The following is a 16,038-nucleotide window of genomic DNA, read 5'->3' as shown; positions in this document are numbered from 1 at the left end:
GAGACAGTTGACAAGTTGCTTTATGTGGGGGTATAGCTCAGTGGTAGAGCATTTGACTGCAGATCAAGAGGTCTCTGGTTCAATTCCAGATGCCCCCTTTTAAATATTACAGACTTCACAAATCTTGACATTTGTCAAAATGAGATTGCTTATGGAGGATTTTTGTTGTGCAAAATGTAACCTCAAATTTTAATATTGTCAATATTTGGTGAGATTTTTTACAAATCTAAAGGAGTCTTAAACTAATACAAACATTTATTACCTGCAGAGAAGGTGACTTGAATCTGTTCATTGATGATTTCCATGGCAATGAAGTCATGTTTCTCATTGAAGCGGCCGTTGTACAGCAATAAACCGTTGGGCTCTTTCGTGGCAAATCTAGCACACACACACACACAAAAAAGGTCAACTCTGTTGTCTATTACATAAAAGGAAATCAATGATGTCAAGTATTTACAAATGTGATCAAAACAAAATTATATAAAAAAAGTGTTAATTTCGAGAAATAATGCAGAGAATCACTTCAGTCTTGTTTTGGTCTGCGACAGCTTCTTTTATAGTGATGATAATACGCGTTACACATAACCGATAACAAACGATAAGCATGACTGCGAGCAAGAGAACTTTACAGCAGAGAGATGGCCGAAGACACACAAAGGAAGTGTGCCATGAATAACGATGGGCACATTAAACAACACAGACATGAGAAAATCTAGGCCGACGTCAAAGTGGGGAGTGGGTCGGACGTGGCGGTGAGTGAGTGAGTGAGTAGGAGGATGAGGGGGGGATACATTATTAGTGCACGGAGGCTGAAGCGAGGAGGAAGAAGTCGGCATCGGCAGATTACTGAGTCGATGTTTGCATCTGGATCACAATGGGTAACCAAGGGGTGACGGGCAAACAAGCTTAACAATATCAAATTCAATAATTCAAAGTGTTTTTTTCTTTTTCTCCACATTAACACATTGTATAGGACAACTATAACCACATAAAAAAATAGCAAAAAAATAAAACACAAAAAATGGCCAATTTCTCCCTCTGTTGCAAAGTTAAGTGACAAAATAATAAGTCAAATGTTCTTCTAAAATGAATTCATAAAACGCCCTACTAAATCCACAAAATGCCGACTAAAATAACAATTCGGACTCTCTCCCTCGACAGGCCCTTCTCGTCTTTGATTTATCAATTTAAAAGGCTCCACTACCTTAACCTCCCTCGGGGCCCTTGGAACCATAAGAGTAATCAGCTGGAAGTAACCACGCACATCGCTTTGTGTCGCATTAGGCACCCATCAGTTAAAAAAAACAACCAGCCTGCCCTTATGTTGGGGGGCCATGTCACGCGATGTTCCAATGGATAAGACGTGAGCACTGAGGAGGAATCAAGAGTAACGTGCATGTGAGCATTCCACAACAAGGTTGAAAAACACTTCCACATGGGCCCTGCCAATGTGATTCCTAAGCCAACCTATTCGCATTCTGATCCGTCCATCATAACACAAATTGATCCCGAGCGAAACCCGATCGGCGTCGGTTTAGGTGTCACCGCCACTTGTTCTCCTTCACCTGCCTCGGGGGGTTGGTATATCGGCACCTTTTAGGTGACCTGCTACTGAAATGAAGAGAGCTTTCAAAACTAGTCGGGGCAGTTCTCCATCAAAAAAGACGCCGACATCCGAGCCGGGCTTAAAAGAGGGCCGGGCCCGGAAGGATCACAAGGGGGGTATCGTTTTCAAGTGCGGACATTGTGAGGGTCGACCCCTGATTCCCTATGATGCAAACTTAGATATTTGGCAACATCCCATTTCAAATTGACACACTTTTATTGCCGATTCCATTTCTGATCATCACCGAACAACTTTCGAGGCCAAAGAAAATGGCTGAAAACTAAGTTCTAAGGTGAATGCACTCACATTACTCCCACACTGACTGCAGGATCTCAACTCTATTTTCCTTCTTTCCACTAGCCACGAAAAAGCCAGCAAGTGCACAGATGTCATGTGCTCTGTTGTTTAGCAATGGTTTTGCATTTATTTTTAGGTCAGTTGCTAGAATGTGACACTGTAGCGGCTTGACGGAAGAGGCCTGGATGTTCAATGATAGCCTGAGAGGTGTGTGGAGGTGGATGAGCAACTGAGTCACATTGCACAAAAAGTAATGGGGCTGCTAGAAATAATATAAGTCATACAAGGTCGAGGATACAGGTAATGTGGATGGTACACGTAACAGAGGTGATGTTGTTGATATAAATAATATACTCAAATTTAGGTAATGATTCAGTGTGTAAATCAAAAATCACTATCTGATATGAAACCTATTAGCATCTCATTAAATGCTTTGCTTTCCAAGTAGCACCACAATAATGACATTGAAAATAAAGTTGCATAGGAGGCCAAAGTCAATTAAAGTGTATTAGATTTAAATTTTAATTTGGAATAGTACCTAAACTAATGTTTACAGATTAAATGCGGATTTATGACACTAACGTGACATACCATTGAACTGCATTTAACAAATCCACTTGACTGGATTAATAAATTGCCACTTTTACATACAGTTTGAACATTTAATTAAGCAATACTTTCACATACCACCAGAGGGAGACCCACACATGACCCTGCATTCGAAATGAGCTCCATTTGTGTGTCATGCGACTGTCGTTAATGCTAATGGCAAAGTAGCTAGCTATAAAATGCGATTATTTCAACTTACGTGAGCGAGACGGTGAAATGGAAGCGTTGGCGGAGACCCTTGAAAGTGAGGAAGGAGTTTGGAGGGAAGTTTCGTGTGGTCATCTCACAGTAAGGCTTCTCGTAGCCGCCCGAGGGACACTCGCACTTGAAGCCGCCCACCAGGAGGTTCACGCACACGCCGGCGTTCTTGCAAACTCCCGCAGCACAGCGGCCTGAGCGCGAAGACAGCTCACAGCGTTCGCCTAGGACATAAAAAAAATGAAATCATGATGATGAACCATAACAAAACAATGCTGCTAAGCTTCCATTGCCAAGTGGGTGCAACAACAGGGTGCAGAGCTCAGAGTGACAAATACTCATCATCTCCCGATTAATAATTCAAACTTGTTAATATAAGCAGCGACCACATGTGAGCACTTTCCGCCGGCATAAATCATTAAGACGGCAAATTGCACAGACACCTCGCAGATGGGCGTAAGATGCCTTTAAAGTTTACTTGACACATGCATAAATGATCAATGCAATTGGAATATGAGCCTATGTTAAATTATGTATTTTAAAAATGTCATTTTGTTATTTCCTAAAGCACCATAAACTAATCTCTGGATATGAAACAAGCATAAACCCATGAAACATTGACAAACAAGAGTCAATATTTATGCGAAAAATATTCAAGAATTTTATATGTCAGCACGGAAGAAAACAACCTTGCCTGCTTAAAATGTACAAAATACTCCATTTGACCACAACTTGGTATTCATGAGAGTGAGCCCGACTCAAACGTTAACGACAACACTTCAAGTGTCCGACAGAGTAAATAATTTTGTTCACAAGCTATTTCCAACATTTACTTACACCTTTGGCAAAAACGTATCAGGCTTGGCTTAATGAGCCAAAGAAGCAAGAGAGGACATTTTCTCCGAGACGTACGCGCTCGGGGAACATTGTCAGGCTGCTAGGTAACAGGAGCATCGACGTCCCTCTGGAAGAAGCGCCGAGCTCAACTTTTAATTACACGCTTGTACCTGTAATGAGGTCACAGTGATTGGGTCATGATCGCTACAAGGAAACTTTGGCCCTTTCCCTCTTAGCAAGCCGTTTTATTTGTTTCTGCAGAAACTGTTGTCTCTTAAATGATCAGCCAAGATTTGTCATGTTTTTGTATTCTTCTCTCAGAGATACATTGAAGTTGTTGTCATTTTCTGGCAACAGTGTGAATATGCACTTGAAAAGAAGATTTGTTCCAGCCACTTTTAAAGCCCATAAATGAATTCTGGATGAAAGTATGAACGCAAACGGCATGCCAAAAACAAGCGAGGTTGCCAGCCAGCAGGCTGTGTGGAAAGTGGGGGTGTTCTCTCACAACTCGCTGTGTTCTTGTTTGTTCACTCACTTGCGTTGTTGTGAGCAACATTTTCACCATTGCAAATTCGTACTTGCGCTTGAACGTTGTTGTCATTCGTTTGTTTGTTATCTTGTCGCTAAAACGGGATTTTTGAATACACATTAGCAGAAAGTCAATGTATTTGTAATATTTATTATTAGATGTATTATTCTGCCTTTGAATAAAATTAATAATACAATCAAAACACTTAACTTGGTTCATTATTAATGAGGCACTATTAATCTTGGACACTATTGATAAGTAACACCAGTATTATTCTACTGGGAAAAAAAAAACATGTTGACCTTTTGAGTGGTTGCACAAAATAAAGTAGACTACATATGTGGTTATATATATTTTTTTAACCATGCAAGGCCATTCATCTCTCTGTCCATCTCTTCAGCAACCCAAAAAAATCAACTCAGACAATCAAAATCATTCACTCTGTCTTTCGGAAGAGTGTTAAAAATGTTTTTTTTTTCCCCCCATCACTACCATCTGGCAAACGCCTACGGTCCAACAGATCCAAACCACGCACACGCATTGCATTCACACATCCGTGCACCGTAAAGAGCTCAACGATAACTCACATTGTTCATCCCCTTTAATTGCAGCTACGTGAATCAAAGGTGAGCGCTTTGATCAACACAATTTCAAGTCATGAGAGAATAAATGCACGGAATAAAACCTGCGTGAGTGACTGTGACAGTATGACAGCTTCAACCCCCCCCCTACCCCCACTAACTTGTGAATATAGCACAGTCTGCTGTTTCCAGAGTGAAAATCCGCCCATTTTCACCCACTCACATGACAACTCCCGTTAAAAGCGCCCACAGTTCAACTCTGACACCCACGGCCGTGCATGAGAAGATGTAAGTGGCGTTCAACCTGATGGTGGGGGGGCCCACACGCTATTTAAGGTGCTACGGCAGGTGAGAGAAAGCATTGGAATGTTGGATATGGTGTAATGGAACAGTGTGTGGGTGAGAAAAATGTTTGGGACATCACTCTGCAGTACGGTTTTGTTCATATGTTCTGCTTTTCTTGTTAGCAATAGTTCATTGGAATGAAAATATTTTTTTGGATTAAAATTGTGTTTATTAATTCTCAATTTTCATGAAACATTTTTCCGCATAAAAAAACCTTCTGTAATGGAATTAGAATTTTCTTGCAACTGCTTGATTTTTAGCCCACACTATTTGTCAAAATGAGTTGCAAGCGAACAACGACAATAATAACCGAGTGACTCTTTTTAGCCAAGGGGCTCTATTCTCATAAACAGTGAAAATCTGTGGTCTGGCATAACGCTGCACAAAGGTGGTGGATGTGAGGGAGGGAGGCGTGCGCTGCTGTGGGCGTGATCATTGGTGACTTCAATCTTGGCCTATCAAAGTGGCTGTTTTGTATTACACGTTAGCATAAGCTAATGCACTTTTTTGATAGCTAAGGAAATACTTTATAAAGTGCGTTTTATCAATTAAAATGTGTTCAAAGTGTGTTGGAGCGGTAGAACGATTAAAAAGAAATAATAATAATATGGTCTCTCTATATCACAGATTTCTACCGAACATGGGTGGGTCTGGAACATGTTCCCAAAATGGTCCACCGATTTCTGAATAAAGTCACATTGTCATTGCTAGTTTTGTGAGTGAGGCCTCTCACCTGTGTAGTCGTCCATGCACTCGCAGGTGAAGCCTCCTTCTCTGCTGCGACACACGCCGTGAACGCCGCAGGGTTTGGAATAGCACAGGTCGATCTCGGTCTCGCAGTAGTCTCCTGTAAAACCGGTGGGACAGCGGCAACGCAGGCCGGCGATGGGGTGGATGGGCCTGAAGAGGATGGTGTCGGACGCCACGAAGGGAGCCAGGCTGTCAAACTTGAGCACGGACACGCACTTCATGTAATTCTCACAGGGCTCGCGCAGGCAGATGTTGTCGTCAAACGGCAGAACTTCCTGGTAGGAGATCTGAGCCAGCAAACTGCGGTTCAGGTACAGCCTCTCCTGGAGTTCCTCGGAGCCAAAATACTCCGCTCCTCCTCCTTCTTCCCCTCTTCCGCCGCCGTCTTGTCCGCGCTCGCCGAGGCCCGGAGCCCGCTGGGGGGCGTCGCCCGGCACCGCCACCGACAGGCTGACATTCAGGATGCGGGCGCTGACGTCGGTGTCGTCTTGAATGTTAAAGATGACGACGTCTTCGGGAGCTGCCGAGAGCACGCGAGCCACGCCGTCCAGAAACTGAGCGAGCAGCAGGGACAGGAAATGCTCCTGAGAAGTGTTGGCGAGCCTCAGTGTGATGCTGTTGGACAACATCTCATCGGTGATGATTGTGACTTGAAGGAGGCACTGGGCCGACACGGAGTGGACGCCATCTACACGCACAAAAAGACAAAGAGTTAACTGTGTTAACGCTTAAAGGAGTACTTTTAAATATCTGCATGTCATCTCCCACATTTATTAAAAATAGTATTCTTTTTACATTTGCACTTAGTAGCAGGTTTCAAGTGATACTGTTCCCACTTGACCGAGTGAACTGCACTGTTGAAGCAATGGCGCTAAAGTTCCAAGCGCACCTGCCAAGTGTAAACACAGCCTACAATAGAAGGACGCTTATATGAAACCCTTTCCTTAAAATTCTCCGTTCAAAAGCAGAGTTTACCTCCTGCTATGCCTTTTACACATAATAATAGACTTTACGCCAGGTCCACAAAAGAACAAGCTTATGTTTCCATTCAATACATCCCAACTCCTAATCAAGAATGCATTCAGCGTAAAATTCCTCCTTTCTTTCTCCGGAAGAAGAAACGCTTCTTCATTTTACATGCCAAGTCTGCAAGTTCAACAGTTGAAGCATTTCTCAGCCCGGCTTATCTCTTGTCTTGTATCCTCTTGTTTACCCCCCCCCCCCCCCCCGGAGTTTTTGAAAGTCTGCCATGAAATTTCAATATAGTGCGTAATGTTTTTAAAAAAATAATTAATTTTTGTCTATAAGACAAAAAAAGTACGTTTGTTCAAATAGGTAGTATTGTCATGTTTGTTGTCAGCCAACTTAATGTTGATAATATTCCATCGGTCACGTCTGCAGGCAGAAAACACAAAACCAGCTCAATCGACACAAACGTGTGGTGAAAACAGGCCGGCCGACTCCCCTCTCCCCCAAAATCAATGGGCCGCTTTGTTTGAGGAGCCTGGACGCAGGCCAGAGGGCAGAACCTGTGTGCACAACTCGCGCAAACAAACAGAAAACTTCCCAAAGTTACCAGATCACCATTTGGCATCAGGCGAATGCCAACCGCGAGGAGGAAGAGGCCGAGGACGAGGAGGGGCTGGAGCGTTTGTCATAGAGGAAGCGAAAGAGAAGCATGTTTGACACGGTTCTAATCCCTCTGTTTTCATTTAAGAACCTCCGACACAGCAATAATACATGACCCAAGTGGAGGAAGTACAGAAACAAGCGGGACGAATTCACACTGTACTGTCAACACACATGCACACGTACGTGCACGCACACACACACACACAGCTGTGTACGCGAGACAATTCTTGCATATAAAGAAAAGTTGATAGAACAACAGAATACTGAATGAAGACCCCACAACGGACACACAGGTTTAACTGAATGCTGAAACATGGCTGCCATTATTTATTTTTTTTACAAAATGTCCGCCCCCTGAGATGAATATAAATGGCTTGATTTTGCTGTTTAATGGAAGACAACTCCTGACATTTTTCAGTCTACAAATAATCCAAATAAATCCATTTGTCTTTTTACACCGTTTTTACTGGCTATTGACGTCTTTATTTAAGCACGAGGAGGTCTTGCATCCATGTTGCTCAATTTTCCGAGGATTGATGACCACAGCAAGCAAAGCAGCATGTCGTGTCAATAGAAGAAAATCAGTAGAAATTGCTCATGATGAATTTCAACAGCTGAGCTGCATGTGAGACGAACATAAGCTACGTTATTAGGTACACTTGTAAAATCCAATGAGAATTTTTTTTTAGACGTTTTATTTTGTGTATAATTAAACAAACACATTAGTCAGTGTTTGTTAATATGTTTGCTAATATTGAATCAGAATTCAGTTTTGTCACTTGCTTGCCCAGGTATCACAAGGTCACATTACAACATCAGTAAGTGAGTGCAAAGCAACAAAAGTTTAGTCGCCGCCGCACGTTTCACCCCGTTTCATCCATTCATGCCCATTCTGGCCGCGTTTCTGCAACGACATTAGCCAGATAAACAGCGCTCACTAAAGAGGCGCTTTTAAAGTATGAGGACAGACATGGCCTTAATTATGCCCTCTGCCAGCTCGCATTCTTGGATGGGAGCTCGGGCATAGCTCCAGGCGTGGATGCAACGCTGGGAAAGTGAGCATGAGGAGAATCTCCTCTGAAAGGAAGCAGACCATCCCTCAAATGGGTCATTCTCCATGGAAGGATTCTCCGCGCAGGAAGAGAGAGGGCCTTTTTGGGCCAAATGAGGAACATTTAGGTCCCAGACCTGGAGTGTGACACCGCTTTCACTTCGGACCCTTGTGGGAGCCTCTCAGCTAAGGAGATGGCGCCAAGGAAAAGATTAAACACACACTGTGGTTACGGGTTGGGCCACGGCGCTACACAGAACCGAGTGTGTGCATGCCTGTGTTAATGTACACGTCAGCAGATGTAAGCAGAGACGATTATTTGATATTTAAGTGACTATTTGATTGTGATGTCAAACACTGCTTTTATTTGTTATTGACCGAATTCAAGTTCTGGTCACCTGGGTCATTTTTAGATCATTTAAAAAGTAAACAAACTGAGAAACTTAAATTTTAGAATTGCATTCTAATAAATAGGACAGCATTTTCATTGCAGCAAGTCAACAAATATTATACACATATCCTTGTGCATAATGTTGAATTTTTAAGTCTTCAGGAGGTCTAAATGGTCGTGATAATTGCCTGCTGAGGGACAGGCAGTGAGAGAGAGAGAAAAGAAATCGGGGTGACTCGCCTAATTAGACCACAAAGTTAGCGTCCAAACTCTCAGCGGAGTCCCAGAAAATGTCAACAAAGTCATGGTGGATGAGGAGCAGAAAGGCAGTGTGAGCAAACGGCACAGGAAAGAGACATCAGCGGCCGCCATAGTAACCCAGAGGCATCTTTTTAAAGCTCATTCTTCGAAGAAGTTGTCAATTATTGAAGCTTGACGCTATAAATTTGGTGGTGGTGGTCGAACTGTTAGAAATGAAAGACATTCTTGTCGGCGGAACAAATTCTTGCCATCATTTTATTTTTTTTATGTCTTGCTTGTTAAACACATTTGAACTAAAACAGTATTTCATGTTTTGATTTGGATTAGAAAAATAAATGTCATTTTACACAATAAACCACAGTGGAAAGCACTAGGATAATGTTATTCATCATGATGACACTGAATAACAAATCTCAGCTCCTTGATGCCGCCGGCTACCATGACGTGGATGTCACATTTAACATAGTATAATAGTAAATAGTAATAGTATCTTCTTTGGACCCAGCTGCACAAGATGGTCACACTAAGGAGAACCTCCAGGTTAACCTCTTTTGACAATTGTCATGCGCCCAAACAGTGTTGACAGTTCCTTTGGGGCCTTTTTGATTTAATTACAATCAAATACTTGAGGTTGCCTCTAATGCGGTACACTCGTTACTTAGCGGGAGTGCTCTGTGTCCTTACAGATGCAACATTTCTTAATGGACAGTGCACACATGACATGTTTATGGCTACTTTGAGCTTACAGGTGCTGGACCTTGTTAACATTGACTGTCAAAATGTAAAACTGGGCAGAATTTTCACCTTACTCAAGCAAATCATGCTTAGTATTTCTATACCTCTATTTCTGCCTTGTAATCATGTCTAATTTCACGGGAATGAAATTAATTATTCTAGCCTGCCACTGAGGAGCAGAGAGCCTGCAGCGGTGCGAGCGAGCTAATCCCTCATCTCTGTAGCAGCGGCGGCAGCCGGCAAGCGGATGTTCAATTAAAAGCAAAGAGCACGAAAGAAGATTTCTGTGTTGAACCATCACTAATGAGGGAAGATGTAGGTTAAAGATTGCGGGAGTTTTACATCTCTGTGTCAACTAACTGAATGAAGTGTATTGATTATCATTATGACTCAAATTAATGAGCCACAACTGTACACAATTTTGTTTTGGTTATGCATTTGAAGAGTTCTAGGAAGGCATGAGCTAGTCTGTCACTTCCAAAACAATAGTGGTGAACCACAATGTTGTTACGGCATTTGTGTTGCTTAAGATAATAAGTTCCATATCACTCTAGATAAGTGTTGTCATGAGGTTTTGATTCGATATGTCTCCATTTTGTGACGTCTAGTCACTGGAAGAGTTTTATGGTTACCCTAAGCAGAACACACGCAACAATAGCCGTGTGTTCTGTCATTTGTGAATAGATACGGTCGACCTGAAATATGTCTTTTTTTTTAACCCCCTCAAAATAAAAGTATTGTCAAAACAAGAGGCCAAAATGTCTTATCTTAGCAGGAGAGGTGTGTCTTCAGCATTCACAGTGAGATGTTGCCGGGTAGCGGCCCGCATGAATGAACTGGGCTGAAAGGTGAACCCAAACTGCTTGGGGAGGCGAGCGGGGGCTATAAAAATGGGTGGAGGTCGCTTTTTCATTTCATTTCACTTGGACCCTGCCCCCCTCTCAAAGCCCTCTTCCTGACCCTTGGGAGGAGAGCAACGGCTGACGCTGACACCATCGCCACCAATACAACTGCTACTAACAGAATGCGTCAGTTTTTTGTTTTTTTTTCCGATGAAGTCAAGACATTCCAGGCAATTAGAAGTCATTTGTGACATCTTACATTGTTGTGTTCAATATCACAGCACAGCTAAAAGGGTTAGAAATAACACAGGTGCTTATGACGAAACAATTTGTCAACAACTGAAGCAAAGCAGCACTTTGGTTGTTGGCCAGCAGCCACACAAGTTGATCTAAGCACAAACAGCTCAGGTGAAACAAAAAAGCTCTTATCCTCAGGAGAGGGAGCAGACAGACCGCACGTTCCGACTCCTACGCAGCACATTTGCTGTTGTCTCGATCTGAGCCAAGGTAAAGCCGGGAAATAATGTGCCATTAACACTGCATACTCTGTTTATGCAGGGAGGGAAAAAAAAAAAAAAAGTGTTTGACCTTGTTTTTGTTGTTTTGGTTTTATCTGCAGACAAAAAAAGCCTCTTAATTGGAAAAAAAAAAAGAGGCATAGATCAGCGATAACAACAAAGACAACAGTGAAAGGCAAGTCAATACTGACACAAGCTTGTGCAGCTCAATGTCAACTCAAGGATTTCAATTCTGAGAGTCAGACCCAAAAGTGCATTGGATTTTAGACTATAGCGCCACAGTTTGGCACAATGGACTTCCTGAATTCACTTTACAGGGTTTTTCACATATAATAACTTGGCTGACAAAAGTTGCTTTCCCGATTCTAAAATTTTCTTTCCAAAAGTGCTAAAAGTGAAAACCACAACCTGCATCCACTCACACATTGCCAGCAAACTGTGAAATCCCAGTCACACCAGTGTAGGGATTTAAGGAGGGTGGGGTGGGGGGGACCATCTGTTTGACTACTGTGACGCCCTCCTGTCACTATCAATTCAAGGCCCTGGTGGAACAGTTGAAACTCGCCGCATGTCAGAGAACACCGCAAGTGGCATCGCACCTCCCGTCTAACAGTTTAACGTTGACAGTTTACGCTCTGCAGCCACAGCATATGAAACCAGGTCACTGTGAAATCTCAATCTGGTTCTATGCTAAATGGGAGCAATGTAGCGTGAAGGTAACAAGCCGTTAAATAATCAGATGCTGTCACATTTGAGATGTTGGACGTGTTCGCTTGTTGTGCTGCCAGAAAGGTTCAGTTGAGGCCTGCATGCTGAGAGGAGATGACAAATATATTATATGGACACAAATGATGGGACACGAAAGAAAATATGATGTGGGTCACCACTTTGTAGCTTCAACACAAATACATTCCAGAATGTGTATGGGAAAACAACAACAGATGAGAAATGTCTCATGCATAAACATCACAAGCTAAGTGGCTAAGATAACATTAGCATTTTTAAACACTTGGAAAAAATAATGTATTCAATGTCCCCAATTAAATACTTTGGAGTGTTGGCAATCAGTGATTCATTAGGGTAGTAGTGTCACCATTAAACTGTACACTACAGTAAGTAATGAAACCCAAAACAAGTGGACACAAAGGCAGAAAGTCTCCGCCCCAAACTGGCAGTGGCCACTCCCATTGTCTGCTGGGAGGATGAGCACAATGCGGGACATGCAGCAAACTTAATCCCAAACAACTCCTGTCTCCCAGATGATGTCATGATGCCCCCCCCCCCCTTCTAGCACCTCCATGGGACCCCCATCATGCAGTCAAGTGGAGAGAAACAAGCCGATGTCCTGCTACTGAGGAAAAAGAAGAAATGGGATACTGAGTGCAGCCTGGTTCTATCAACAAGAAGTCTCAGGTGTTTTTAAGCTTCTGAAGTCTGCCATTTTGTTGGGGGGGGGGGGCAACATCACTAAGAGATGGTTTATATCTGAGGTCAGGTGTCGGCCACCTCGCCGCACGCTCCATAAAAACGTCTGCACCCGGCGGGACAGGTCGGCGTGTCCCGAAGTAGTGCAAATTTAAAGGAAACCTGACATGCTTCACTGCCAAAGACGGAGACGGGGACAGTTACTCTTTAGAACTTTATGTGCCAGCCCCTCCCCCGCATCTTCGCCCCACAAAAGGGGACCTTACCCCTCTTCCCCACCCACCAGGAATTTCTCAGGCATTGCTGGGTTCACCATGACAACTGGGCGCTTAACAAAGCATTTCTCTTAGGCATTCTTCCTTTCACAGACCGGGGAGGGGGAGATGGGGGACGGCAGGATGGAGAGGCTCAGAAAAGACGGGACGGAGGAGTTTGAAACGATGAGAGGGAACACAGGAGGTTGCAGGGGGTGAGAGTCATATGAACCCAGATTGGAACAACATGGGAAAAAGTGACATATTGACCAAAAAAAAGGAGATATGAGACACTTGTCACAGATTTGCTTGGTTGAAGACCAAAGTGCAGGGAAGCAATGAGGAGAGGCAAGAAAGGGAGTTTAACTTTACTAAAACAACAAAAAGGCAAGCAAACAAGGAGAAAAGTCCAAAGAACAAGAGTTAAAGTACCAAACATAACTTGAGAGAACATGACTGCGACCCAACCGAGGGGGAAAAAAACCGACATGACTATGAGGAAAATCTGGACGAGACACGAGCGTCTGACGGAACAGACTGATAGACACAAAAGAACGAACCGACGAGAACAGATGCACCAGTCTTCCGGAGTCATCTATCTCATCACATCGTGGTGTTTAAGATAACAGTGTGCAGTATCATATGATGTGATGAATTAATTATTCAAGAAACAGGCATGTTCATTGTTGTCCCTATGGGTGTCAATGTGGTTGTTTACAGGATATGTTTAGAAGCTCCAGGACACACATGACCATTATGGGGAATATCAATCGAAGGATTTATGGACACTTGCATATAGAACTAGTAGTATTAAGATCAGATGAGGGAATGAATAACAATAATAATAATAATAATAATAATAATAACAATAATAATAATAATAATAATAATAATAATAATAATAATAATAATAATAATAATAATAATAATAATAATAATAATAATAATAATAATCCCCCACCTCTCGCTTCAAATATTCCAAACAGAGGAGTGATTACATACAGGGAACGTAGAAAAAAAAAATAGTAGTGCATATGGTCATCCTAGCTTCATTTGAAAGCAAAAACACGTGCGTAATTCACACATACACACTGTCAAGTCAACACCAATTTCCATCGGTTGAGCACTCAAAACAAATTAGCGTACTGCTTGATTGAGATAATTATATGACGGTGGCGGCGAGTGATGAAAGCAGTCCCCAGCTGTTGCTGGCCTCTCTCACACACACAGACAAACACACACACAAGCACACACACAATATATATAATTTAAGCAGCTAATGGTTCAGTAGTGTTGAAAGGATCAACTATGAAAAAGTTCCAGAGTTACAAACAGCTTAAAAAGTTTGTATGGATTATAATGAAACGACACTAATGCCAAGCACAGCGTGTTCCATTGAAATTCAAGCCACACATGCAGGCAGGATTGTCTTACACAAGGATAACCACGTCTTGCTCCTACAAGACAGTAAAAGAAACATCTAAATATTTAATATTTATTCTTTTCCATAAAAAAAATACCTGATAGAAAGTGTTAGGTATGTCTTGGTTTCCAATATTTACAGGTAGAGGCTGTCAGAAAAAACAAGTGCTACTGTCAAAATTAGGTCATATTTTATTACTGGTGCTACTAAAGAACAACACACAATAAAGGAATGAACACCTCTCCAATAATGTCACTCAAATGCTTTTGTCGTCTTTGTAAAGGCGGGACTTGCATCAAATCTTGTATCGGATCTCATGAGATTGTGCAAGTGTCAGTCGAAACAAAATAGGAGCCCGTAACCTTGGCTCATCCTCATGCACTTCAGCTGTACACTTGAAACTTAAAAGGGCTCCGCTACCTAGCTCACCACTGCCCACAGAAAAAAACCGAGTTGTCCACCGTGCAAGTGAAGTATCTGCTCAGCGGAATGTGAGTCGAATCAAACTGCCTTCATTAGCGACTGTGGTTGAGGGGGGGGGGGGGGCGGAATCACGACAGTGGCATCTGCGACAATATGCCAACTTGGGTTTGGAATTGAATTCAAACAAAGGACAGAGTGTCCTTGTTGCATATTAAATGGTATGTATAAATTATTTGCAACAAAGGGGGTTAAACTAATCAGGTCACAAGCAGGCCGTGCCACAATTCACTCACACATCGTACGTCTTACGGAGGAACGTTAGCTGGGCTTAAGGATGCAATGAAAGGACAAAATGCGGCACCTATTAATGCAAGCTCACGCATGCCTGGGAACGCTTGATCAGACATCAGTATGTCAACATTTGGTCTGACAACATCTCGGGAAAGAGATGAAAAAGTCAATTTAATCCCACGCATGACAAGGAGCGCACCGGCTTGTTGTGAGCAGAATTTGGATTGGCCGCGTGTCCAATTGTGCTGTGACATAGACAATGATCCAATCATTGTTTTTGTTCGTGATCATTAAATCATAAAGAGCTGATGAGCAAGTGTAACCTGCTTCATTTTTGAAATGGATTATTACCCGATGAATCCGATGGAGTCTGCTCTAATGGTTAATTTATTTATGAATATAGGTCAATTACAATGGAGGGGGTTGGTATCAGTTGAAATATTATTAATGTATTAAAGCGATGTAATTGTCATTATTGATGATGTCGGGGTGAGGGTTTTGGATCTGGGCTTGGCAATGGCCTCTCTATAGAACTTTTATTTTATATTTTTCATATTTTTACACTTTTCGGGACAATTTAAGATAAAACAAAACAACAACCTGGATTTGACTTAAAATAGGTTACATCCTCATCACTTGAGGCGTTTTATTTAGATGAGGCTGCAGAGGGAGCAGCTCATTTAAATATCAGTCCTAGTGCACGTTGAAGCTTTGAGAGTGAAAGCGATGGTATTACAAATCTCGCTCAAACACGAAAACATTTCGGAAAATTGAGAAGCTGCTGTGGACTCAAAGTTGACTTTGACTGCTTATTAGCCAAGTGTAGCTTCATTCAACCCATTTCACTGCTGGAGAGCGGCTCTGTTCATCACAGTCCAGCTACAAACAAAAGAGCCCATCGCAAATCGTCGATCATAAGGGGCCTCTTCAAATGCAGCATGGAGAGGACGATAATGGGGAAGACTTGGGAGGTCCCTGGAGGGGGAAGCCTTTGAAATTTGGGGTCAGCAGCAGCAGCAGCTAAAGGAGGACACTTT

The 16,038-nt window shown here is 42.5% G+C and overlaps 1 protein-coding gene and 1 non-coding gene across 3 annotated transcripts in view; one reads left to right on the top strand and one right to left on the bottom strand.

The window, feature by feature from the left end:
• celsr2 (cadherin, EGF LAG seven-pass G-type receptor 2) overlaps nucleotides 1-16,038 on the bottom strand; it is a 36,061-nt gene that overhangs the window by 14,886 nt on the left and 5,137 nt on the right. For both annotated transcript variants that reach the window (XM_061291417.1, XM_061291418.1), the window contains exons 2-4: nucleotides 5,739-6,443; nucleotides 2,712-2,934; nucleotides 263-378 (exon numbers count right to left, since the gene is read on the bottom strand). In XM_061291417.1, the coding sequence (XP_061147401.1) occupies nucleotides 263-378; nucleotides 2,712-2,934; nucleotides 5,739-6,443 (1,044 nt within the window). The remainder of the gene's footprint in view (nucleotides 1-262; nucleotides 379-2,711; nucleotides 2,935-5,738; nucleotides 6,444-16,038) is intronic.
• On the top strand, nucleotides 27-98 carry trnac-gca (transfer RNA cysteine (anticodon GCA)). The gene has a single exon. It is a non-coding gene; the product is annotated as a tRNA-Cys (tRNA).

The sequence above is a fragment of the Syngnathus typhle genome, linkage group LG11, assembly GCF_033458585.1.
Source record: "Syngnathus typhle isolate RoL2023-S1 ecotype Sweden linkage group LG11, RoL_Styp_1.0, whole genome shotgun sequence".
NCBI classification, from domain to species: domain Eukaryota; kingdom Metazoa; phylum Chordata; class Actinopteri; order Syngnathiformes; family Syngnathidae; genus Syngnathus; species Syngnathus typhle.
The sequence above is the reverse complement of the archived record's forward strand: the minus strand, read 5'-3'. Positions and strand labels throughout refer to the sequence as shown.